Source organism: Topomyia yanbarensis, chromosome 2, assembly GCF_030247195.1.
Source record: "Topomyia yanbarensis strain Yona2022 chromosome 2, ASM3024719v1, whole genome shotgun sequence".
Taxonomy (NCBI): domain Eukaryota; kingdom Metazoa; phylum Arthropoda; class Insecta; order Diptera; family Culicidae; genus Topomyia; species Topomyia yanbarensis.
Window position 1 is genome coordinate 334,777,806 of NC_080671.1, and position 27,862 is coordinate 334,805,667.

General features: G+C 39.2%; 2 protein-coding genes across 8 annotated transcripts; one reads left to right on the forward strand and one right to left on the reverse strand.

Moving 5' to 3' along the window:
• Positions 1–249: 249 nt before the first annotated feature.
• On the forward strand, positions 250–23,197 carry LOC131683974 (terminal uridylyltransferase Tailor-like). Of its 2 annotated transcripts, XM_058966401.1 has the most exons (7): positions 250–428; positions 510–988; positions 17,292–17,516; positions 21,144–21,353; positions 21,820–22,490; positions 22,548–22,715; positions 22,782–23,197. In XM_058966401.1, the coding sequence occupies exons 1-7, from the start codon at positions 420–422 to the stop codon at positions 23,195–23,197; spliced, it is 2,178 nt and encodes a 725-aa protein (XP_058822384.1). In that variant the 5' UTR covers positions 250–419. The 2 variants fall into 2 exon arrangements, with proteins under 2 accessions (XP_058822384.1, XP_058822385.1); XM_058966402.1 differs by lacking the exon at positions 17,292–17,516 and having other exon boundaries at positions 251–428.
• Positions 3,434–27,719, reverse strand: LOC131683977 (uncharacterized). Of its 6 annotated transcripts, none has more exons than XM_058966407.1 (9): positions 27,615–27,719; positions 27,291–27,337; positions 26,137–26,539; positions 25,813–26,075; positions 25,666–25,750; positions 25,185–25,573; positions 24,523–25,116; positions 24,191–24,458; positions 23,651–24,100 (listed from the first exon to the last, which is right to left on the reverse strand). In XM_058966407.1, exons 6-9 carry the CDS (start codon positions 25,408–25,410, stop codon positions 24,052–24,054), a joined length of 1,137 nt encoding a protein of 378 aa, XP_058822390.1. In that variant the 5' UTR covers positions 25,411–25,573; positions 25,666–25,750; positions 25,813–26,075; positions 26,137–26,539; positions 27,291–27,337; positions 27,615–27,719; the 3' UTR covers positions 23,651–24,051. The 6 variants fall into 6 exon arrangements, 5 of the variants coding, with proteins under 5 accessions (XP_058822390.1, XP_058822392.1, XP_058822394.1 ...); XM_058966409.1 differs by having other exon boundaries at positions 27,297–27,337; positions 27,615–27,695; XM_058966411.1 differs by having other exon boundaries at positions 24,523–25,573.
• Positions 27,720–27,862: the final 143 nt, after the last annotated feature.

The window sequence follows — 27,862 nt, forward strand, 5'->3', positions numbered from 1 at the left end:
TTTTGAGATGGTAAATATTGTTGCAGTAACTATATTCGAAACATCATAAATACTAGAAGCATAGTCAAGCAGTAATCATTATTTCTAGTATTACAGACGATACAGAAGTTTAGTATCATCGATCTCATGGTCATTACTACTATTTTGCTAAATAGTTGAAGCAACCAGAAAAGTCGGGTCATAAATACCATAACTTTTTTCTCAGTGTAGATCTCCATAGGTCCCAGCCCTGTCAAAACTGACAAAGCAACAAAAAAAAACTTTCGTTATTATTAATTATGTTTTTCCTGTTGAACAATTAGAATTGTAAGCAGTGATTGTTTTAATAGTTTAAACTGTACAATATTACCATTTGACTACCTAGTGATCTAGAATATTATCATTTGACTACAATTTAATAATATCATTTGACTATTAAGATGCAAGAGGTAACTAGATTTGCTGGAATATTTTTTTCGACAATAAAAATGATCAATGTTGCTCATGTTTTTTTTTCTTCAATTTTATAGCTATTTTTAATGAACTGGGAGATCTCCAGCCTGACCCAAAAATTACAATCTTGTGCGAATTCGTGTTCAATAATTGACCTCAAAACAGTCTCTTTCCTCAACCAGCTAATCGACACCGTTGCTGCCATTTTGACAAACAAATCGCTAATACCCCAGGATGAATGGGATAGCAAAGATCGAGCAATCTTTAATAATTATACTTTCTCACGAAGTATCAATTGCAAGCACTGTGGGCGATCGGTGAAAATGACAAAACCGAGCTTGATGAAACATCTTAAAGAGGAGCACAAATCGCTACCGGAGCTCACCAACAAGTTTCTCGATAGTTTGGAACGATACGCAAACTCGGCCTACGCAGCTTATGAGAGCGAACAGCTCCAGGCAACTGATTTAACTTCCAAGAAGTCTAGTAAAATCAAAAGTGGCATTGCGGATGATAATAACGCATCGTCAAATCAACAACAGAAATCAAAAGCAAGGTATGAGGATATAAATTCGCGTTGTTCTACGCGTAGTATTATTAATCAAATTTTACGTATCACAATGGTGTGCAGCATGGTCTTGTTCGTAATAGGTCAATAACCCTGAAGGATCGATACGGTTTAGATAGTGGAATTACATCTCTAGGGTTGGTAGTTGACGCTCAGAGTGAACAGAGAACAATTAGATATAATTCAAAAAAATAGTCTTTATTTTGATAGTAATCATTTCCGTCGTATGCCCGTCAGTTAATCTAATACATTAAGCTTTTGTCCGCTAAATGCCTAACCTTATTAACGGAGCGTTGCAGTCATGCTGGCGAAAACCTAAAAACGACTATTGTCAAAACAGGAATCAGTATTACGAATAAGAGAAACGCCATTTTGTTTAAAGGAGCGTATAAGTTTTTGGTTGCATTATTTTCAAAAAATATCGATTTGGGGACCTTAATTTGTACAACAAAACTAAGCGAGCATGGTTAGCTCGAAAATTAAGCGTACAGCTTCTTCTTCTTCTTCACTTCTGTTTGGCTTGTTTGTGAAACAAAGCCCAAAATGGCACAGCATATAACGCTATATTGCCAGTTAATCTTCGTTTATAGTCCAATGGACTTTACTTTCTGTGACTAACCGACGATAAACTCGCAGCGCCACAAAATTGGTCCACCACAGCACGAGTAATTCGCCCAATCAAGGTGAAAAAAGCGAATTATCTAGCACTCGGTGAACACCAACATGTCGACACGTTGAAATTTTCACCGGAAGTGTAAGCGTACAGCCGTGATGATGTTTATATGTTTATTCAATGGGCTTGAAATTTTCCACATGTATTAAAGTAGGGTGACCATATCGGGTGCCCCTCGATCGAACGTTTCTTGCAAAATTAGCCCTAAATTTTCGCCAGTCATGAAACATTTCTGTGGGTCTAGCAGGCAGAGCTCTACTAGAATGTCTTTCGTGACAATTCGATCACCGAGCACTTCTTAGGATTCGACAGACGCGGTTCTTGCTATATACAATTCTCAAACGAGATCTTTGATTTAGAAATAATCTACCTGTTTTTCAAATGCAGGTGCACTTACGAGCATACGATCTCCCAAACATGATAACACCCCGGCGATATCTACCATTTATAAATTTACAAACGCGGTCTCAAACATGAACCTACAAATGCCCCTGCTCGCACAATCACCTATCGCTCACGTCCTGAAGTTTCTACCCTCGGTCCTAGAAACATTTAAAAATAACACTGGGATCCACTATCCATAGCGACATGACCGAAAGACTCTAGTGATATGGAGGAACTCACTTTCTTCTAGAATCTTACCCGGGCACTAAAAATTAAGTATCGTGCTCACGATCCGCGTGATCATTCATGAATACACGCGAATGTGAAACTGGTCGCTAGGTAACGAAATCGTATTTATAACGCACTACATACACTACAAACACAGAACATACAAACGCTTGAGCCCTTGGCGAACATCCAAGCATACCTACGCTATTATTACCCCACCAAACGCAGCAAAATGAAAATGAGTGCTTTTCTCGAGCAAACATTATTATTCATCGTTCGTAGCAGCTTCAAATAAGAAACATCTACATATGGATTACTTTTCGGAATTTAAAGCATAAACTCATATGAGCTTTGCGTGGTGCTCATTTTGCCCCATGCTGTAGAGCTATTTTCGCTGATTTTTTTGTGGAAACTACAAAGTTTTGTTAAATAATTTTTATGTTTGAAATAGTTCAAAAGAGGTTAAATAATCTGGAGATGTATGCAAAATTCGTACAAAAATCGTAGATTCATGTAAAACGGGGGTGCTTCACTCGATCAACATGGCGATATTACCTCACTTTTCCCTACATTGAGCATTTGTCCGTTAAATGCCTTACCTTATTAATGGAGCGGTGCAGCCATGTTGGCGAAAACCTAAGTGCAAACGACTATTGTCAAAATTGGAACAGATTCAGTATGAAGAATAAGAGAAACGCGATTTTGTTTAAAAGAGAGTATAAGTTTTTGGATGCATCACATAAAAACAAATTTCCGGGGCCTTCATTTGTATAACAAAACTAAGCGACAATGGTTAGCAGGAAATCATTTTTTTCGCCAAAAAATATACGATTAGTTCGAAAATTGAGCGTACACCCGTGATGAGCATTTTGGTCTATTAAATAAGGTTTTTTTAAACGGCTCAATGCGTTAGCACAACTGAGCCGTGAGTCTTTTATTTTCTTTACAATAAGTAAAAATAAAAGAAAATGCTAACAATATCGGTCTGCCAGATCTTGTTGACGCAGTTTGCTGCTGCGTGTTGAGATCCTTTTCTTTGGCGGTGAAGCCGCTTGGGGGTCATTCAGTCTGCCTTCTCTCGCGTTATCTTTCCCGTCCATGTCATCATCGGTACTGCTTTCTTGCTGTTCACGATCAGAGGTTCTTATTTGTTTCTTGATCTTACGGGTCGCTGTTGTAAATCCGTCTTCATCGGTAAATGCTTCTTCATTGGCGATGCTAGTTGTTGGTTATTACATCCCACTTCAAAGGGAATCGGGTCAGTGAACCTACGGAGTTTCGGCTAACAAAACAAGCGCACTGTTTCAGGTTCAATAAACTTATGCCGCTCGAGTCCAGTTGAGCGGTATTTATTTGAAACTATTATATATGTGTTTGTTTACATTTCGAAACTGCTCGCCGCAGTATATAAGAGCACTGTAGACTGGGTTTAGCTTTTGCTAAGCCCTTTCATGAACACAACAATTCTTCCCCTTTTAGATTAGAATGCATCCTGGATTTTATGCTTTTCAACTAAATATAATTTTGTTTTTACACTTTGATTATGTCTTTTGATTTGACATTAAACATTTATTTTTTTTTCGACTGCGTTCTTTAACGCTACCTTATTTTATTTATTCGATTGCGTCCTTAAACGCTCTAAATATCTTTAGTTGCCCGATTGCGTTCTTAAACGCTCGAAGCTACTACTATTCGTACCTATTGACCCCTACAATTAATCACTTTTGATTTCACTTAACAAATTCATTTTTTTAATTAACTGTATTCATACATAACATTTCATTCACTTTTTTAGCTTCATGTTTTCCCGACGCAACCTAATTCTTTCAGACCGCTTCAGCGCCGGTGCTCCTACTATTTTACTCATACCATCATTCGCCCGTGACTTCTTCTTGTCCATATCTACATCTATAGTAGAGAAGCCGAAGAACTCGTTTTCCGAATGACGCCTTCCACGCTTGCATTCTATCCTGCACGGAACTGCCAAATTCTGACGCACGCTTCCAATACTGATCTGAAAGATTGTAAGAGAATACCGTTTTACAAACTTTCCTTGTACCCACCTAGAACAGTCATTAAAGGGCGAACACGAAATTATTGCGACACCGAAAATGTCATGCCAATTTTCTTATAATGTTTAAAATCAAACCAAAATTTTAGGGTAGTTTTATACATATATTTACTTCAAAAATCAAAAGAAAAGTTAGTCGATGGGGCCTTGAGTGTAAAATTGAACGCATGTTCGCTTGATGTTCTCCATCAAAGTCTTTACAGTGTCATCCGGTACCAGTTTCTCAGTTTTTTGTCCATTTTCTTAACATGTCCTTCTCGTCTTTGACTGTCTTCTTGCTCTTCCGAAGTTCCCGCTTCATCATTGTCCAGTACTGCTCCACCGGGCGCAGCTCCGGACAGTTTGGCGGATTCATGTCCTTTGGAACAAAATGGACAGAATTGGCCTCATACCACTCCAGGACACTTTTAGAATAGTTACATGATGCCAAATCTGGCCAAAATAGCGGAGCTTCGTCGTGCTGCTGCAAGAACGGCAAAAAGCGCTTCTCGAGGCACTCAGATTTTTAGATCTCGCCATTTACTGTGCCCTTTGTCACGAAAGGCTCCCTCTTCAGTCCGCAAGAGCAGATGGCCTGCCAAATGAGATGTTTGGAGGCAAACTTTGACATTTTCTTCTTCTTAAATTTGTCGTCCACATAGAACTTGCTCTTGCCGGTGAAAAACTCCAACCCCGGAATTTGCTTAAAATCGGCTTTTATATACGTTTTGTCGTCCATCACACAGCAGCCATATTTTGTCAGCATCTTCTCGTAGAGCTTCCGTGCCAGAGTTTTAGCCGTCGATTGTTGCCGCTCATCGCGGTTTGGGAAGTTCTGTACCTTGTATGTATGTAGTTCAGCTCTCTTTTTTGCATTCTCGACGTAGCTCTGCGACATGCCGATCTTTTTAGCCAAATCACGGCTTGAGACGTTGGGATTTGCTTTAATCATCCGCTTCACCTTTCCCTCCATCCATCCATTTTTGTTCTCCGGTCCCGGTTTTCTTCCAGCTCCTTTGCCGTGGTCCAACGTCAACCGCTCCTGGAACCGCTTCAACACTCTGGAGACGGTTGAATGGTGAATGTTCAACATTTTTCCCAACTGCCGGTGCGACAGGTCAGGAAATTCAATTCCAGGTGTGCGGAAAGAATTTGTTCTCTCGACTCGCGTTGGATCACCTCCATTTTCGTTGAATCAAAAAACGGCTTCGAGTTTGACAGCATGTAAACATTACACATCAATGAGAAAGTGTGCAAAATTTGGTTTATTTTTACCCAATGGTAAAAAAGTTATGCCCTGTTGAATGTGTCGCAATAATTTCGTGTTCGCCCTTTATTGTTATGGTTTTTGTACCAAATGGTATCTCCCACATTTAGTTTAATAATTGGGTCAATCGAAGCTGTTTGCTTAATACTAGGAATATCACAAATTTTTAATTTACTTCCATCTATGGAATCGTCAACAATCTTTGGTTTGGTTACTTTTTAGGGTTAATAAGATCCAATAGGATTTTTGGTGTTTAGGTAAAATTCCGCTCAGATGGAAAACTTCCATCCTTAGGCAAACAGGAATTTCTATAATTTATCAGAAATAAGTTAATCTGATCCTCCGTATCCATCTAACTTCTTGATCAAAAAGGAATTTTTTGAATACATCCTTTACAATCTTGACTGACCTTTCGGCTTGCCCATTACTAGAGGGATTGTAAGGAGGGCTTTTCATTACTATTATTTCTTGCCTTTTTAGAAATGAAATAAAAACAGACGAATTAAAGCCCTACCACCATCCGTAACCACCACATCTGGAAGACCAAATCTGGCAAAAACAAACAAATTTCCTTATCACCTTGCTTGCATCCGTACCAAACCTCATCCACTCTACCTCAATCCATTTGGAAAAACTGTCAATAATTAATAGAAACACCTTTTGACCAAAATAAAAGAAATCAGCGTGAATTCTACAGAATGGACGAATCGAGGGAATCCAATGCGTTTGCGAATTATATTTAGGAACTACTGCCATTCTATTACATGATTCACACGAGTGGACAAAAGCTTCAATTGCTGCATTAATTCCGAACCAGTACACCGACGAGTACGAGCCATCTGCTTCATTTTTACAATACCAGAATGATTCACATGCAATAATTTCAAAATATTTCTTTGTATGGGCTTTGGAATTACAACTCTATACTGTAAAATTAAACACCCGTCAACCATTTCTAAGTCGTGTCGATTAGAGTAAACATTCACTAAATTTTTGTCAATTTTCTCAGGCCAACCATTCTGGTAATAAGCTATTAACCTTTGTAAAAACGCATCTTGATTAGTTTCTCTAGCAATTTTAGAATAATCTATAGGAACTTCCTGTGTAAAATTAATACTATTTACGATCTCTCTATCGTACTTTTCTGGAATACCCTGCTCAAGCGGAAAACGCGAGCAAAAATCTGCGTTACCCATTTGAGCTGATGGTCTGTAACAAATGTCGAAGTCATAAATAGATAATTCTAAAATGTACCGCTGCAATCTCGTAACATAAATTGAGTTTTTACCTGATTTGCCAAAAATACCTACAAGGGGTTTATGGTCAGTATAAGCCGTAAACTTTTGACCATATAGGAATTTATGGAATTTTTTAATAGTGTTCACTAAAGCCAATGCTTCTAGGTGCAAAATGGGATAAGAACGCTGTGGCTTATTCAACGAAAACGAAGTGAAGCTAATTGGTTTTTCAACACCGTTAACAACATGTGCAATGACACCACCCAATCCATAACCTGACGCATCCCGAGCAGAGTCTGATAACAAATTGAGAGCTAAACTTGATGTTGTGATGTAGTAGGGAATGATTGCTCAGGTTGTTTTCATTTTGGTCGTTTTAACGGTTAAAAGATCAAAATCGAAAGCAGAAAAATTGCACTGTGACATCAAATAGAAAACTATTTATGCTATCAGTGAAAGCAAATTGAAAACTCATTGAGATGGTGAGATATTTTATTGATAACAAAATAAGTAAGCAATTTGATGTTTGTCAAAGAAATAGAAACAAACATTTTTTTCTAAAAATGTAAGCAGATCAAAATGAGATCAAAATATGATGTCATATCTGAAAAAGTTTAAACTGATATCAAAATAAGATTTCAATATGATGCTTGATATCAAAATATGTTGTCTATTTGCTGTAATTTTGATGTTGGACTTTGCTCGGGATCTGAAACAACTACAATTGGCTTCTTTGGATCATAATATTCTAAAATGTTTGCATCCAACAAAGCCTCCTTGCTATCAGCAAAAGCTTCGTCACATTTGCTGTTCCATTCAAATTTGACATCTTTCTTGAGTAGTTGATACAAGCAAAAAAGTTTAGAGGACAGGTGTGGAACAAATTTACCGTAATAGTTAACGAGTCCCAAATAAGCCTTCAATTCGGTTACATTCTTAGGGGTAGATGCCTTGCTTATCGTTGAAACTTTTTCAGGACTTGGAAGCAACCCTTTATCTGTAATAACATGGCCTAAATAATAAACACTTCTTCCAATTAACCTTAATGTTAGCATTGGTCAAACGTTCCAAAATCATGTCAAGTTTCCTACGACAATCTTCCATATCAACTCCTGCAATCAAAACATCGTCCAAATAAACACAAACATTCTCTAAACCAGCCAAAACCTGCTCCATCACCTGTTGAAAAATAGCCGCACTAGAAGATGCGCCTTGTGGTAAACGATTGTATGTAAACAGTCCTTTTATGATATTAATTACCATAAATTTCCTAGATTTCTTAGACAAAGCTAACTGTGTATAAGCACCTTCTAGATCAAGCGAACAGAATACCCTACAACCAGATAATTTAGACAACAGGTCCTGCGCAACAGGAAGGGGATACGTATTGGGAATAATCAACTTGTTTATGGAAACCTTACAATCAACAACCATTCGAATCTCTTGATTCTTCTTCATTACCACAACTACAGGGAAGGCCCATTCACTAGTCTTGAGTGGTGTAATAACTTTTTCTCGTTCTAGCATCTCCAAATGCTCTATAACTTTTTCCTGCAATCTATAATGAACGTCGTAAGCCCTTCTAAACACTAGAGAATCCTCTTTAAACACCAAATCAGCCTCATACCCAACAATTGGAGCAGAAAAATCTTTATGAAAACCCTTGGAAAACCGCTCCTTGATGCTTGAAATTGTTTCATCATTTGCATTGCTAATTACCATATTGTCAACCGTAGAAGGATTTGCGAAAGCTTTTGTCCAACCAACATAAAAAACATCCAACCAACTACGCCCTAACAAAGGTAAAACGTCATTTTTACTGTCTAAAATAAACAACTTAACGCGTTTGTGAATCCTATTTAAAACAACATCAACAGCAACTTTTTCTAAAATCCATAGCTCAGCCCCATTAACATCAATCAGTTTCTGTCCGGTTTTTTGTATTGGGAAATCAAAAAATTTACTGCATAACCGTTTTCCTATAAGTGTGATTTACGATCCACAATCCACTTCCATTTTTATCAATCGACCCTGTATTAATACATTAACCAAACACGAATCATTGCAATTTGTTTGGTTGGAAACCATCATACAAGTAAAATCACCTGAATCATCCGAAGAATCGTCTAACGCTGGCTTTAATCTGTTAAAAAGTTGCTCCAAATTAGTACCGGTACTGGAACTTGGATGCTGTTCATCAGCGAATTTCACCGTTGGCTGGTGATATATTTGAGGAATCTTTTTAAAATATGGCCCGGTTTTCCGCAATAATAACAAACCAAGCTTCGTTTGGTATAATCAACTCTTCCCGCTCTGCTGTTACTCCTATCTCTGTTACCACTCCTATTTCTATTCCGCAAAACAAATCCCGACCGGCTTCTGCTTCTACTCCTGCTTCTATTTCTTACACGTGTGTCATCTCTTCTTCCCAATCTGGTTTTTACTGAGGCTACCTGCTCACCTCTTCCACCTAACATCCTAGCTCTTGATACGCTCCGCCGATTAATAGTTTGGGCCTAATCGCCGTATCTTTGAGTTCCCCGAATTCACAATATTCCGCATGTACTTTTATAGCGAACACAAAATTTTCCGCGGACTCGTCTGCTCCTTGAACGCGATTATAAAATTTAAAACGTTGAATCAAGTCCGACTCGTTCTTATCAAAATGAACTTTTAACTTTTTAATTATTTCTGAAGTCAAAACGAATATTTAACTTTTTAATTATTTCTGAATATTGCAAGGTAGACAAATCCTTAGCCGGATACAACAGTTTGAGTTCTTCAAACACTGCTGGACTGCTAAGAGTGATGAATAAAGCTTTTTGCGAATTTTCAGGCACGTTATTATATGCAAAAACAAATCCAAGACGTTCAACATAATTTGCAAATGAAGCTCCCGGGACGCAAGGCTCAATTGAACCGACAATGTATGAAGCCATTTCCAAAATTTCTGCTCGTTAATGAAAATTACGGTCACTCTAATGAAAGTAAAATGTAAATAAAAAGATGGGTGGGTAATGTCAAAGACATAACCGGAGTGAAGTAGAATACACTTTAGACAGGTTATACAAATGCTACAATTTTGACTATCTTCTGATAGGTTGTATTAAAAGCAGACATTTCGTTATTTCTAATGGAAATACTGAAATATCGATACACGTACATCGAAATCTAAAATATTTGAACATATTTATCTATATGGTTATCCTAAAAAGAGCATTTAATGAATGTTATTGTAAATTGAATCATTACACGAAACTGTCAACAAATCACACAAATGATAACTTTTTATTTCGTGCCATTCTACGACATGCCGACGATATTGTTCACAAGGGGCTAACTTACTATCCAACGCTCTTGGCAAGCCACTTTCTGATGCTTGTAATAACAAAACTTCAATTCGATTCTTTGTTGATAAATGATGACCCTGAAAAGGGCCTTTTATTGGACAGTATTCGGAATTTAGTTGGAGCTAGTGTATTTGTGCCATCTAAGACGGCGTGCTTGGTGAACTTTTCTGACAGCTACAAACGACGTATATGGTACGACGATACAAACAAACTGATATTGAGCTTTTTTTGACAATTAAAGTTTTATTGATTAATTTCAGTTTACATTTCTGTATGTTTTACATTGTAAGTGATACAGCTTTGCTTTTCATCTTCGTTTTGGTTGTGTATATACATTTTTAGATTTTTTCTTTCGATATGGTAATGGGTCAACTTTTTGCAGTTATGTTATTTTTGATATTGAGCAGCAGCATGCTAAGTTTTTATACCTGACTACAGCACAATGTAAGCTCGTCCTTTTTTGTGTTGTTCTCAATATGTGTTCCTCGTAGCTCCTCCCCTTCGTTGGTCGATACACAAGCAAATTGTGTTGAACGCGTCGGAGTGCCGTTTACTTAGTAGTTGTAATGGAATACCTTGCTGCTAAAGTGTTGAAATTGGAAGGAAATGCTGCCCGTGACAACAAAAAGACGAATTATCCCACGCCTTCAACAGCTGGCGATTCGTAACATCGAAAAGTTGAACAAGCAAGTGACCATTGCTCAAGGTGGTGTGTTGCCTTGTGTGTTGCAAAACATCCAATCAATGCCCAAGAAGACCGAAAAGAAAGCATAAATCGAACGCTGAAACTCGCAAATGAAATGCATATTGCTGTAAAAACTGTCCTTTTCAGGACGATCACACATTTTTGATTATGAGCAAAATTGAAATTGCGAATCTGAATGGGCCAATCGACGAACTGCATTTCTATCGAGCAAATTTACCCGCCAAAAAACCATTTCCCGACAGGAAATTCTGTGCTGGAACAGCAATTTCTTTGCACATACATAGTTTATTTGGAGTATTTTTGGAATTATCAAGTTGTCAATTTGCAACATTCTTTGAAAATATTGTTGAACTTTTATAAATGAAGGCACGAAAACGAGCGTTTGACCGTCGTCCTACTACCAGCATCAGAGAAGTAGAAGATCAGCATTTTTCGCTAAATGGCCCGTACCAAACAGAACGCTCGTAAGTCCACCGGAGGAAAGCCTCCCCGCAAGCAGTTGGCAACGAAGACCGTGTAAAAGTGCCCCAGTCACGGTTGGCGTTAAGAAGCATCATCGCTACAGAACAGAAACTGTCGCCCTGCGAGAAATTCACAGCTATCATAAATCGAGCGGGCCTAAATTGTGACCCAAAATAAACCACAAACCAACAAGTTCTTTTCAGGACCAGCCAATTATATTCCAGTAAGATATAAATGAAATTTTCGTTTTCCATTGCCTTACAACCTCCCTCCCCCTTTCCTCCCGGCTTGAATTACTATCAATCTTGATGATGCTGTGCGGCGGGGGCACTAGTTTTCATTATAGTGAAAAATTTTGGTTTGCTCGTTTTTCTCAAAAGTTTTTTAGCTGTGCTGTTTTCAAGTTTTCAAGTAGTTGAATTCAAAATAAAATAGTTTACTTCTATTGTCAGAAGTGGACCTTCCAACGAAAACTAGTCTGGCTCGCTTGGAATCGAATTGTACGGACCAACCACTGCTTTCACAAAATCCGTTATTTTCAGTAATTGTACATTCTACAGAATTAGTCACAACTATTTCCAATCAGCGCAAAAATCGAAGGTTTTCATTCAGTACAACAGCAGATATTCACGTTTAAAAAAACAGGCAGCATTCTGGCCGAAAATTTTGAAGCGGAGCACCTATATCGAAACGCTAGAAAACATTCGATTTTTGTAAATTGAATCATTGCACTAAACTGTCTACAAATCCCAAAAACCTTATGATTTTGTGCCATTCTACGTGAAAGCGACGGTATTGTTCACAAGTGGCTCACTTACCATCCAACGTCCTTGACAAGCCATTTTCTGATGCTTGTAATAACAAAACTTCAATTCCATTCTTTGTCGATAAATTGATGGCCCTGAAAAGGGCCTTTTGTTTGGGCAGTTTTCGGAATTAACTTGGAGCTGGTGTATGGTAACAGCTTTGGTGCCATCTGAAACGGGGTGCTTGGCCAACTCTTCTGACAGCAGCAAACGGACGGCGGTTTGAATTTCGCGGGAGATGCTGCAAACGAACTGAGTGTGAGCTACAGCATGCTGAGTTTTTATACCTGACTACAGCACAATGTAAGCTCGTCCTTTTTTGTGTTGTCCTCAATATGTGTTCTTCGTAGCTCCTCTCTTCGTTGGTCGATACACAAGCAAATTGTGTTGAACGCGTCGGAGTGCCGTTTACTTAGTAGCTGTAATGGAACACCTTGCTGCTAAAGTGTTGAAATTGGAAGGAAATGCTGCCCATGACAACAAAAAGACGAATTATCCCACGTCTTCAGCAGCTGGTGATTCGCAACAACGAAAAGTTGAACAAACTGATCTCCGAAGTGACAAATGCTCAGGGCGGTGTGTTGCCAAATATCCAAGCCGTACTGTTTCCCAAGAAGACCGAAAAGAAAGCATAAATCGAACGCTGAGACTTACCAAAGAAATGCTCTTGTAAAAACCGTTATTTTCAGGACGACCACATATTTTTTGATAAAGAACAAAATTGAAAATGTCTTTCCAATACGGAGATTATCGAACACTCAAGGTAAAGAGAGTAATGTAATACGGCACCTTGGTAAAATATTTGAGAATTGAAACCTTTTTTGAATGCGCCTAGTAAAAATGTTTTCCACTTCACTTCAGTTTGTTTCTGACCATATTTGCAATTTTCGTACTGAAATAAATCATAATTTAGGGTTTAACCCAAATTGCTCTCCAGAGAGAAACAAACAGTGCATGAAACAGAGAGAAACAAACAGTGCATGAAACAGAAAATGCAAACTTATTCTTTGAAATGATTTTGGTGGCCTTTAAAAGGGCCTTTGTTATAATGATACAAGTGAGTTCTACCTTTTCAACTTCCAAATCCATACAAAGTGCGTCCCTGCCGCTTCAGAGTATAGACGACATTCATTGCGGTTTTGCGCTTGGCGTGTTCAGTGTGGGTCACGGTATCTCGGATGACATTTTCCTGCACACCATCAGCATTCGTAGATTAAATCGGAGATGCATTTTACACCACCACGACAAACCAGACGCCGAATGGCGGATTTGGTGATTCCCTGGATTTTAGCACGAAGAACCTTGCGATGACGCTTGGTACGGGGACGCAAACATGATACCGCTCATTGTACCGTCCGGACGAGCATGTTGCTCGTGTGGTAAGCGAGCACCCACCGATACAAAACAAGCTCGCGTGACCTGTATATACAACATTCCCGTATGTAATGAAACGCTTACATGCTCCTTTTTGACGGCTCTGCGTGAGATATGCTTGCAAATTGCGCATTTTCCTCGCTGTTTTCGAAGGATTTTCTAAAAATCCTTGTTTTGGTTTATTTGTAGTAGTCGCACTAATTCCGAAATTTAATACGAAATACGTGCACGAATTTCAGATCCGATAGTGCAAAAATATTGCGATTTCGATCAGTAGAACGGAAGATATTCGCATTTCAAACCTGGGAAAATTTCTCAAATGAAATTTTTAAAACGAGACCCCATATTGAAACGTTAGAAGTATTCTACTTCAAAAAAACAGTAGGAAATAACTGTTATGATCTCCCTTATAACTTTATTTGAAACTAACAATTCTACATAATAACGTTCCCGCTTTACAGGCAGCAAAAAAAATTAAATATTAAAATTGAGAACCGAACTTATGTCCTTCAGATTGTCATTTTATAACGCTCGCATTTGAACTCTTAAACCGCCTATGTTGACAGCTGCCTAATTCGGTTTACGGCTAGCATATCACGGTAAACTTGATTGAAGTATCAGCCAGAGTATTCAGATAAATTCAATTTTCACCATCGATGTAGACACTTAAGCAGTGTATAATGAATAACTTTTGAACCAAAAGTCGTAGCCTATTACACTCTTCGGGGAAGTTGTACACGGTACTCGTATCTACCGAAATTAGCATAGCATACATTTTTAGAATACATAGCAACGTGTCTACGAAATAATGTGGATCGTTTATCCATGTTATATCACATACAAACTTTAAACGACTTGTGCTAAAATATAGCGCAACCTAAAGAGACTAGAATAACAAAGAGACGCCATCTTAATTCAGTGAAAACAATTCAACTAGCAACCAGGCTATAGGTCACAGGCAACACTGCAAATGTGCAAGCCTCACCAAACTTGTTTATTGTTATTCCGTTTGTTTCCTCTAACCAATATAAAAATCCGATGCGACTTCTGGTCTGCTGAGTTCCTCGACCAGCTAAAACATAGTTATATCCGCAGGAATTGTATTTTGAAGCAGCAAAACCATATTAGGCCAAAATTTAGTATTTGCATCATTTGGTATTCGTTACCCTCATGCGGAATTTCGTGCTCCCATCAAACCAAGTCCTTTTCTCTTTAGCGTTTCTAAACACGATGGTAAAGGGCGAACACGAAATTATTGCGACACCGAAAATGTCATGCCAATTTTTTTATAATATTTAAAATCAAACCCAAATTTTAGGGTAGTTTTATACATATATTTACTTCAAAAATCAAAAGAAAAGTTAATCGATGGAGCCTTGAGTGTAAAATTGAACGCATTTTCGCTTGATGCCCTCCATCAAAGTCTTTAGAGTGTCATCCGGTACCAATTTCTCAGTTTTTTTTTCATTTTCTTAACATGTCCTTCTCGTCTTTGACTGTCTTCTTGCTCTTCCGAAGTTCCCGCTTCATCATTGCCCAGTACTGCTCCACCGGGCGCAGCTCCGGACAGTTTAGCGGATTCATGTCCTTTGGAACAAAATGGACAGAATTGGCCTCATACCACTCCAGGACACTTTTAGAATAGTGGCATGATGCCGAATCGAGCCAAAATAGCGGAGCTTCGTCGTGCTGCTGCAAGAACGGCAAAAGGCGCTTCTCGAGGCACTCAGATTTGTGTGCTGTAATTGAAGCAACACTAGAAACGTGAGGAAGATGGTGAGAATCGATTCGATGGAGAGATGGTAGCATGAATGAGACAATACGGAAAAAGAAAGGAGGTCCTATCGACTCATCCCAAACCTGTCGACACTAACGTTCAAACCATATACTTCATATATCGTGGATAAGGCATCACGATAGCTTGGGTTCATCTTCCGAATAGGGAAAAACTTCAGGGACGTATACTGTCTTAAAACCTTAAACGCTTTACTGCGCGTTGGCCCGCTCAACGTTAGAATATTGTTCTGCTGTTTGGAATCCGTACTACCAGAACGGAATTGACAGAATCGAGGCTCTTCAACGCAGGTTCATACGCTTCGCCTTTCGGCATATCGCATGGCGAAAAAGATTTCAGCTGCCGAGCTATGAAAACCGTTGCCAGCTAATACACCTCGATACACTCAGCAATCGGAGGGACTGCTCTCGAGCCCTGTTCGTCTCGGACTTATTCTCTGCCAGAGTGGATTGCCCTACAATTCTCGGAAGTCTGGATCTTCAAGCACGCATTCGAACACTGCGTACTAACAGTCTTCTGCGACTACCTTTTAGGAGAACCAACTACGGTCGCCACAGCGCCTGTGACCGGACTTTAGCGAGTCTTCAATAGAGTTGCCACAGGTTCCGACTTTCATTGGACTAGAAATATGATTAAAAATATTTTTTGTCTATCCTTAAGTGTAACTAGGCTAAGAACCACCATTGGGGCCAAGGGGGCTGTTAGTGTTCATACAACAAATAAATAAATAAATAGAAAGCACGGGAAGGTTAACTTCCACCCGATTCAGCTCCTGTCAGGCCACGGCTGCTTCAGAAAGTATCTTCATCGGTCCGGGCACGCAATGTCATCGTTGTACCCGGGGTGTGAGAACGGCGTGGAGACACCGAAGCATGTGGTTTTTGAATGTCAATGGTTCTAAGCGACACGCAGGGAGATATGGACAGTAACCCGGATAATGACGTCTTCCAAATGATAAACGATGTAAACATATGGAACGCGATGGCCACATTACAGCGGAAATGGCGTGATGAGCAGCCGTCAGGGCGCCAGCGAATCGGACGCCATGCTCAACCCGGAATCGCCGCACCGGCCAAGGCACCCTACCGCTAGGCACGAAAGAAGTGTAGTGAAAACAAGAATAATCGGTGTCATGAGAATTTCTTTCGCTGGGGATCATCGGCACAAGCTAGATTCATCGCCGGGGACTAGACTGAGTAGATCGCGACGGGACATCACTTGTTGCGGGTCGTAGGAGCACAAGCGGATCGACCGGAATCGCCGAATCGACATTGGCATCTGGATGGTTGGCTCGGTTTTGGGAGAACTCTCGCCGGGCAATTTTCCTTCGGAGCAGGCTAGATCCATCGTCGGGGACTAGACCGAGTAGTTTGCGAACAAGTAGGGAGCTGAATGGATCAACGGGGAAGTGGTGCTAAATGGCACGAGAACGGAGTCACAAAGGCTCCAAGGAGTTCGGGTTCTGAATGGCACTGGACACCGAGCAAAAGGGTTGAAGAGGTTGCGGTGCTGAATGGAACAAGGGTTATTTAGTAGTCTGCCGTCCAGATTGTCCTGTTAGGGGAAGGGCAAAATTTTCGACTCACAGTTAGTTTTCGTATTGCCAAGCAGAAATGGTCTGATTTGAGTGGATGGTCGCAAACTGGTGGTGAAGCAACTAGCTACAAAGCAGACTAGCGTGGGCGCTTTGACATAAAATCTAAACCAACATGATAAAACGGCGGAAGTCCAAATGAGAGTCTATCTTTGTTTACTCTCTCTTCCGTCAAAACCTAGACCGCTTCTACGTTTACTCCTTAACTCTTAGCAAAATATGCTAGACGACATTCGAATCTTTCAATATCTATTGAAACAATGTTGTAAAGATTTATGTTGACGCCATAATAATCGAAAGAGAAAGTAAATACAGTAACTAGCCTAATGAAATACTAACTAAATTATTTTATTTAAATCCGTAGCTCGAAAGAAATTAACAAAACACAAGTCACAAGCAAGACTAACTCACTGAAAACTCGCAGAAAGAAAAAACCACAACCTAGCGAACCTCATCACACTAATGAAGATAAGCAAAAACAGAAGTCCCCTACACGTGTAGTCGAGTTAACTTCCACGAAGATTCGTCAAAACGGCATTACGAATGTTAATAAGACATCATCAAATAAGCAACAGATTGCAGAGCCTAGGTAGGTAAAGGCTGATGCTACAGATGTAGAAATTATAGAATCCATGAAAATTCAGCGCTATAAGTCCAAAATTTGGAAATTTGATTTAATCATCTTTATATACTATGGTAACTTGAATATTTCATCTTCAAGCATCATTCGGAAATAGTTAATGTAGACTCAATATTTAACTTACCGGAATGAGATCCTTTTCTCGAAACAATATGCAGCATTTTTTTCAAGTATTTCTTTTGTGTTATTGCAATAAAAAAATAATTCGATGCAATCATATCATAAACCAGATGTTACCAACCGAAAGATCTGGAATTTGCGTCAGTTTTAGAAATTTCATATGTATATAAACAATGTTCATGCTGAATATTTTATAATGTACACCGATTTTATTTAAAAAAATCAGAAATTTAAATTATGGTGACCTAAGGCTTTGGTGACACTAGTTTTACGTGAAGCCATTAAATAATTAAATTATCCCAATAAGTAACTAATCAATTTAATACTCTCCGTAGCACGATACTGTTAAATGGACCCCAAGCCACTGATAATAAATGTTACGTGCCAGTAAAAGCATCCAACAATAAAAAATCACAACCTGCCGAACCACGGCAAACCAACGAAAATAAGATAAAACGAAAGCCCCGAAGACGAATGCCGATGCGAGATGATAATTGTTTAGAGGTAGGATGCTTTCCTCAGTACGATGTGGGTCTAACAAAAAAGTTAACAAAATTTCTGGGAACAAAGCCTATGTCTTTTCTGGAAGACCGGATGGCAGGGTGCATTGAGGTTATTAACTCTCCAGCGCATACGAAAATAGCACAAAGTTTGATAGATTTGCTCAAATTGAACTTTCCCAAGGTGAAAGTTTACCCGTTCGGCTCTCGGGTAGCAGGACTCGGCGATTCAGCGAGCGATTTGGATGTGTTCCTCGATCTATACAACTGTTTCGATGGTGCGAAATATTCCAAAGTGAAGCAGGAAGTTTTCGTTGGCTTAGTTCACCGAAAGTTACAAAAGTCCAACGATTGGACCAGTTTTGTTCCAATCATTAACGCGAGAACTCCCATTTTGCGTGCTTGGAACACCGTGGAGAAAATAGACTGTGACATATCGTTTGCGAATGGGTTGTCCTACTGCAATACCATGTTAATAAAGTATATGTTTGAATTACAGCCGATATGTAAGACAACTTTGAAATATATGTGATATCTTTCCACCTAATCCTTCTATTCTCAAGGTTATCGAGTGGCTCTCTACGTGAAGGAATGGGCCCGACTATCAAATATTGAAGGATTGAATAGCTATACATTGAATCTATTAACAATCTATTATTTCCAAGTGGACAATCTCGGCATTCATGGACAACTTCTGTGCTGGTTTCGTTCTTACCTCGATGGAAGGCAATTTCAAATCAGCATTAAGGACTGTCTATCTGCACAATTCTTCGCTACATCCGGCATACCACAAGGAAGCCATCTCGGTCCAGTAATATTCCTCCTCTACTTTAATGGCGTCAATTTCACATTACAAGGACCTCGCCTTTCTTTCGCAGACGACATGAAAATTTTTTAACAAGTACATCATAAAACCGATACCGAGCTTCTTCAGAGGGAACTGAACAGCTTTAGTACGTGGTGTGATCTAAACAGAATGGTTTTAAACCCGAGCAAATGCTCAATCGTTACGTTCACGCGGAAACGCCAACCGACTCAGTTTAACTACCATTTCTTCGGCTTGAGTATTTCAAGACTCTCACATCAAAGATCTCGGAGTCATCATGGATTCGGCACTAACATTCAAACCACATACTTCATACATCGTGGATAAGGTATCACGGCAGCTTGGGTTCATCTTCCGAATAGCCAAAAACTTCAGGGACGTATATTGTCTTAAATCGCTTTACTGTGCGTTGGTCCGCTCAACGTTAGAATATTGTTGGGCTGTTTGGAATCCGTACTACCAGAACGGGATTGACAGAATCGAGGCTGTTCAACGCAGGTTCATACGCTTCGCCCTTCGGCATCTCCCATGGCGAAAAAGATTTCAGCTGCCGAGGTATGAAAACCGTTGCCAGATAATACACCTCGATACACTCAGCATTCGGAGGGACTGCTTTCGAGCCTTGTTCGTCTCGGATTTACTCTCTGCTAGAGTGGATTGTAATAGAATTCTAGAACGTCTGAATCTTCAAGCACGCATTCGAACACTCTTCTGCGACTACCTTTTAGGAGAACCAACTACGGTCGCCGTAGCGCCTGTGACCGGACTTTAGCGAGTCTTCAATAGAGTTGCCACAGGTTTCGACTTTCATTGGACTAGAAATATGATTAAAAATAATTTTTTGTAAGTGTTTATACAACAAATAAATAAATAAATAGAAAGCACGGGAAGGTTAACTTCTACCCGATGCAGCTCCTGTCAGGCCACGGCTGCTTCAGAAAGTATCTTCATCGGTCCGGGCATGCAATGTGAGAACGGCGTGGAGACACCGAAGCATGTGGTTTTTGAATGTCAGTGGTTCTAAGCGACACGCAGGGAGATACGGTAGTAACCCGAATAACGACGTCTACCAAATGATAAACGATGTAAACATATGGAACGCGTTCAACAGAGTGGTGACGCAGATCATGGCCACATTACAGCGGAAATGGCGTGATGAGCAACCGTCAGGGCGCCAGCGAACCGGACGCCATGCTCAACCCGGAATCGCTGCACCGGTCAAGGCACCCTACCGGTAGGCACGAGAGAAGTGTAGCGAAAACAAGAATAATCGGTGTCATGAGAATTTCTTTCGCTGGGGAACTCCATCGGCATAAGCTAGATTCATCGCCGGGGACTAGACTGAGTAGATCGCGACGGGACATCACTTGTTGCGGGTCGTAGGAGCACCAGCGGATCGCACGCTTCACTCGACCGGAATCGCCGAACCGACCTTGGCAGCTGGATGGTTGGCTCGGTTTTGGGAGAACTCCCGCCGGGCAATTTTCCTTCGCAGTAGGCTAGATCCATCGTCGGGGACTAGACCGAGTAGTTTGCGAACAAGTCGGGAGCTGAATGGATCAATGGGGAAGTGGTGCTAAATGGCACGAGAAGGGAGCCACAAGGGCTCCAAGAAGTTGCGGTTCTGAATGGCACTGTACACGGAGCAAAAGGGTTGAAGAAGTTGCCGTGCTGAATGGAACAAGGGTTGTTTAGTAGTTTGCCGTCCAGATTGTCCTGTTAGGGGAAGGGTAACATTCTCGACTCACAGTTAGTTTTCGTATTGCCATACAGAAATGGGTATGGCAATACGAAATTTTTGAGTGGATGGCCGCAAACTGATGGTGAAGCAACTAGCTACAAAGCAGACTAGCGTGGGCGCTTTGACATAAAATCTAAACCAACATGATAAAACGGCGGAAATGATGAGAGTCTCTCTTTGTTTACTCTCTCTTCCGTCAATAACTAGGCCGCTTCTACGTTTGCTCCTTAACTCTTAGCATAATATGCTAGACGACATTTGAGTCTTTCAATATATATTGAAACAATATTGGAAAGATTTATGTTGATGCAATAATAATCGAAAGAGAAAGTAAATACAGTAACTAGCCTAATGAAACACTAACTAAATTTTTTTATTTAAATCCGTAGCTCGAAAGAAATTAACAAAACACAAGTCACAAGCAAGACTCGCAGAAAGAAAAAGCCACAACCTAACGAACCTCATCACACTAATGAAGATAAGCAAAAACAGAAGTCCCCTACACGCGCAGCCGAGTTAACTTCCACGAAGATTCGTCAAAACGGCATTACGAATGTTAATAAGACATCATCAAATAAGCAACAGATTGCAGAGCCTAGGTAGGTAAAGGCTGATGCTACAGATGTAGAAATTATAGAATCAATGAAAATTCAGCGCTATAAGTCCAAATCATCTTACATATCATATACTATGGTAACTTGAATATTTCATCATCAAGCATCATTCGGAAATATTTAATGTAGACTCAACATTTAACTTACCGGATGAAGATCCTTTTCCAGAAACAATATGCAGCATTTTTTCAAGTATTCCTTTTGTATTACTCCAATAAAAAACTAATTCAAGTCAATCCAGATGTTACCAACGAAAAGATCTGAAATTTGCGTTAGTTTAAGAAATTTCATGTGTATATAAACAATGTTCATGCTGAATATTTTATAATGTGCACCAACCAGAAATTTAAATTATGGTGACCTAAGGCTTTGGTGACACTAGTTTTACGTGAAGCCATTAAATAATTAAATTATCCCAATAAGTAACTAATCAATTTAATACTCTCCGTAGCACGATACTGTTAAATGGACCCCAAGCCACTGATAATAAATGTTACGTGCCAGTAAAAGCATCCAACAATAAAAAATCACAACCTGCCGAACCACGGCAAACCAACGAAAATAAGATAAAACGAAAGCCCCGAAGACGAATGCCGATGCGAGATGATAATTGTTTAGAGGTAGGATGCTTTCCGCAGTACGATGTGGGTCTAACAAAAAAGTTAACAAAATTTCTGGGAACAAAGCCTATGACTTTTCTGGAAGATCGGATGGCAGGGTGCATTGAGGTTATTAACTCTCCGGCGCATACCAAAATAGCACAAAGTTTGGTAGATTTGCTCAAATTGAACTTTCCCAAGGTGAAAGTTTACCCGTTCGGCTCTCGGGTAGCAGGACTCGGCGATTCAGCGAGCGATTTGGATGTGTTCCTCGATCTATACAACTGTTTCGATGGTGCGAAATATTCCAAAGTGGAGCAGGAAGTTTTCGTTGGCTTAGTTCACCGAAAGCTACAAAAGTCCAACGATTGGACCAGTCTTGTTCCAATCATTAACGCAAGAACTCCTATTTTGCGTGCTTGGAACACCGTAGAGAAAATAGACTGTGACATATCGTTTGCGAATGGGTTGTCCTACTGCAATACCATGTTAATAAAGTATATGTTTGAATTACAGCCGATATGTAAGACAAATTTGAAATATATGTTATATCTTTCCACCTAATCCTTCTATTCTCAAGGTTATCGAGTGGCTCTCTACGTGAAGGAATGGGCTCGACTATCAAATATTGAAGGATTGAATAGCTATACATTGAATCTATTAACAATCTATTATTTCCAAGTTCAAAAATTACTGCCCTCGGTGTACGATCTACAAAAGGATTCCACGGAACGATGCTACATAAAATGTAAATAAAACAAAGACATTATTTTAGCAGTATATATAACTGAGATGCTTTCATAATTCATTGCAGCTTGGCGATCTGACTTCGAACGTCTTACCCTGGACGAGTTGGATATTCCATTGGTAACAGAATCAGCATTGGAGACTTATTTGGTTGGATTGTTTGTGTTCTATGGGATGCGCTTCTGTTTTGAAACTAGCGTGGTGTGCACCTATCTAGGATGGGCTCCACAAAAGAAAGATTTTGATCCAAAGGTCAAAGAAATTCCTTGGCAAATGGAAACATTGCTGGACTACTACGAGGATGATAACAGTGAAAAATTGGCGTACACAAAACCAATTGTTGTTCAAGATCCATTCGATTTGATTCATAACGTAGCCAAAGGCCTTTGTCCATTAGATGCCAGTAAGTTACGACATTATTTTATGAAATCGGCACAGTTACTTGATGAAAAATTCACCCACCTATCTAACGGTAACAAATGAATGGCTGGCGCCCAAATGGGGGCAACCCACATTTTTTTCAGAAGCTGACTTTTTTGTATTTTGAAGTGTTCATCGTAATCCAGGTGTTGTGCGATTTGAGAAATTTTGAAAATTTGTGAAAACTGAAATATATTGTTATGTTGTCATGGCAAGTAAGTGATCAGTCCAATAAATATCTTTTAAAAAAAATTATTTGAAATTTTTATATAAGTAAGTCCACATCCATATGCCATCATACGTATTGCAGAGTTCTGAAAAGATTTATTCTGAATATAACGGCAATCCCTGAAGAAAATAAAAACTCGACGAACTAAATCGAATGGTATATGTCACTCGGCTCTCCGTTAAAAAGTAATTGTAATAGTAATTGTAAATTTATTAGCTTACGATAACCTGTTGGTTACATTTGTATACCTTATGTCAGGTCAAGGAAGAAACTATTAATATAATAACATTGGGATACTACAGAGTTGCTGCTTATTTCTAAAAGTGAAGAAAGTCGATTTTCAGAGTAATTGCAATACCTTTCTATTGAGAAAGACAAAAATCTGACGAAATAATTGAAATTAACGATGATAAAAATAATCAAGATCTAGGGGCAGATCACTTGTGCTGCATTGAATAAATCAACAAAATTAAATGCATTTTTCACTCATCAACTTAGAAATGCAATATATTTCGCGTAGTGTGTAGATCTGTGTGAATGTGTGCGTTCAGATCCCCGAGCTGTCATTTAACAGCTGATGTTTACATATTTTTGTTTTCTTTAGTCAGGTAAAAAATAAAAGAACAATCTTTAATATTCTTCAATATTCACGGTTTTACTTGCATTAATTTGAATTCCATTTTGTTTTTCATAATTTGATCCAATTTCTCCAGCCACGAACAAGAAATAGTACATACCTACAAAGCATTTATTATTTAATAATGTCAATTAATGTCCAACTGATGTTTTGGCAAAAAACCAACCCAACAGTAATGCAAATTTTTTACCACAATTTGAAAATTCTTTCTAATGGCGAAAGATTGACATTTGAAAAAACTTCATGAATATTTTGCATACATCTCAATATCGTGGCTGTACCATCGCATTCAGGTACGTTTGCCTCCATAAATTTAACCAACTCCTCATTCATGATTTTTTCTGTAGGAGTGAATTTCATCTTATCTTGTGGTTTGAGATCTTTGACTGTCAGACCGTGTTTGTCCTTTGAGTGCACCAATAGGTCATTCAAGTGAGTTTTAGAAATATTGAAATTACCTGAAGAAAAATAGTTAGTGTAATAAACGTTTAAAAACCAAGTCGAATATGCAGAATTACTAACCAATCATCATATCTGCTTTCAAAATTCGGTTTCGAATTTTGTTAATCAGATGGATAGAATCCTGTATATAAACTGGCATGTGTTCATTATTTACAATAAACCACCGACCCCATCTTGATATTTCCATACATGGTAAAAAAACTGTCCGTGAAACCATAGCCTTGACTAGTTTAGGATCGCCGTCGGAGCTGTAACCAATGACGTCTATACCTTCAGTTCCCAATAGTTTTTCGGTATATTTCCATCGATTCACAACATCAGTAAATCGAAAGATGTTATCAGTTCCACAGTAATACAAAACGAATGGTGCTGCGCCTACAGCCATTGGTAATGCCAGTTGAACGTACGCTGTGTCCGCTAATATACAATCTTTCAAATGGTTTGCTACTACGTATGCATCTGAGGCATCGAAGTAGCGATGAACTGGAATTTCGTTTTCAATTAATGGAGAAACACATCCTGTTAGTGTCCGATACACTATTGCATCGTATTGTGCCTGCTGTAAAATCCGCGTGGCATCTTCCATCAACATAACTACTGATGGATAGTTATTCTGCATTATGTAGTTTTTTAAACGAGTTACATCAACTGTGCCTATTTTTTCGAACAAACGTATGCAATTACAATATTGTTCCTAGTACTGTTCACTTATATATTAATACCTTCTTGCACATTTCTGGTGCTAGCAGAAATATGACGCAAAATCGTACTACGACCAGCAATGTGCCTGTTGGCCTTTTTAAATGCATGACATGAGTTACCAGTCGATATGAATTCGTAAGTAGATATATCTTTTTGTACATTGGTATACTTTTCGCCACATTTTTTTCTATTCTTGTTGCTGATATGGACAGTAATATGCTTGCTTAACAGAGGTTGATTGGCCATTCGAAATGAAATGGAACGATCGGCCTTATCGTCCCATTCCCTTAGTTTTCCTGGTCGAAGTCTTGAACAGGCGTTTCTTCTGATTCTGAACCCGAAAGCACATCACAATCCATTGATTCTGAAGTCAGTTGCTCGATTTCCATGCAGTTTTGGCCATTGCGATCTACAAATTATTGCAAATATTAGTATGATGATAAACGCAAATCATTATTAGTTTGGGAATGGTTTTCTAGAACGGCATTAGTGTATATACACCTGAAGCAAAATTGACCGGCAAACATGCTGTTTGTTCCTGTTGCTACTGACATCTTTTCGCTAATCTCAGGTAGTTCTAACAACGCTGTAAACAATCAATAAAAATGTCAAATCAAAGTATGTATGTTGGATTTGTTGTCTGCTTACCACATAACACATTTTCCGTTATTGACGAGAAATCGTGATGTTCTCTGCTCTGCAAATTCCGTAACCTCCTTTTGTGTGTGTTTATGTGTTGAGGGAAATTCGACACCGGCCATGAACGAGACGGATATCTCACAACTTTAACATCCGTTTCACAAACCGGACACGTGATGAATGCTAACAAATTTCCACCCGAACATGCTATGCACCGAATCGTCAGGTTGGTCAGGGAGTGCCGTGAAAGACAAGTTTTAAACAGATTTTACCTGTAAAATAAATAGATTGAAAATTAATAATTTAGTTTCAAAGTATGTTTTAACGTCGTACTTATTGTAGTAGTTTACTATTCTGTTAGCTAACACAGCCTTCTCTGTAGGGTTATCAATAGCTGCCAATTTCTACAGGTTAATCGTTCATTCCATTGAAGTGATGGATTCCATGTCGTTTTACAGCTGCGATTATAGCTTGGATACATTTTCTCTCTGCCATAGTGAATACGAATTCTTCCGGATTGTTAACAAATCCACCAAAATAATCTTCTTTCGCTTTGTTATTCGCCTTTATCGCTCGATCCACAGTTTCTCTCCCCCTAGCTTGCATTTCAGCTTGCATTGCATTAATATCAATGTCCGTAACATCACCCAACCAACTGGTGACTGATAAACCGTGCAGGTCGAGTATAAGTAGGTATAAGTCCAATCGTTCGTTTCAAGCGATGCCAGAACAGCTTCTGCAACGATTTTTTTATTAACCCTTCGGAAGTAACGTTAATAGCAGCCATTAGTTCCCAAAAACGTTTCTGCACGTGGCGCAACTCCCGGAAGGCGAATTTATTGAGGTTGTTTAGCCTTCTGGCAGTCGCGTTAGTGCACGCTGCTATGGAAATCTATCGAAATCTTTTTCGTGCACCAGCGGCTTCTCGCTCAGTGGGCCATTTGCGCGACTTCCGGAAGGTTAAACAATTCAAAGCCGCATTTGATACTATCGAGTATTGATAAAGATTGGTTATGATGACATATAATGCATGAATGGTTTCCCAGAAAATCTGATACATTGGAATAGCGTTAATGGCTCGAATGCTGTTACGTATCAGAGAAACTATCCGGTCTCTGAATCTAAAAACGGGTTACAGCAAGGTGTTTTGTAGTGTAGAAACCATTTCCATAATTTATTTTTGGTAAACTTTTTCGCTTCGCGGACTACGTTGCACATAACTTTGGGACGTTGGTGGAGATACCGTCTGATTGAAGGCTTAAGTAAAGCAAACTGGTTATAAAGGCATCGACCACAAAACACATGACAGCAAAGATTAGAAGGACGAAGCTTTACTCTTCCCTCTAGAATATAGAATATTCATTTAAAAAAACATTAATTACACCGATTGTCTTATTCGGCGCCGCGAAATCGGAACTATACTGGCGGATAAGGTGAATAAGGCATTTATTAAAGTGCAAATGGGAATAATAATCGCTGTTACTTACAATTACCTGGCTCCTGCTAGTATTTGACTTGACTTGACAATCTGTAACTGTATTATGGGGTTTTTCATTGAAAATCCCGGGGCGGTGGATTGCACTGGTGTTGCATTTTCTAGCAGAAGAGCAGGCCACTAGACGTGTTTCATTCCCACTTCTGCTAGAAAGTTCAGACCCAGTGCAATCCACCGCCCCAGTGTTTTTCATTGAAAAATGACATTAGTGTGTTCATCGATTTGTTTTCCTCCACCTGTCATAATTTCTGATAGGTGGAGGAAAACAAATCGAAAATAACTTTTCGGTCAGATTATTTGCATTGTAGATTCATACCAGCCGGTATTGTACGTCTCCGAAATAAGTTTCAACGTGATACAGAGAATTTAAACACTATCATAAATACTTTTGGCCAGCGATTTCAAACGTTTAAATTGACTGACAGTTTTACATATGACAGCTGGAGGAAAACAAACCCCCAAGTAGTGTGAGTGAAATCATTTGCATAGAACTATACGGTACGCTTTTGTAAGTATGCATGTGGTGTTTTGACGTTTAATCCCAGTTACAAAGTTGATGTGAAA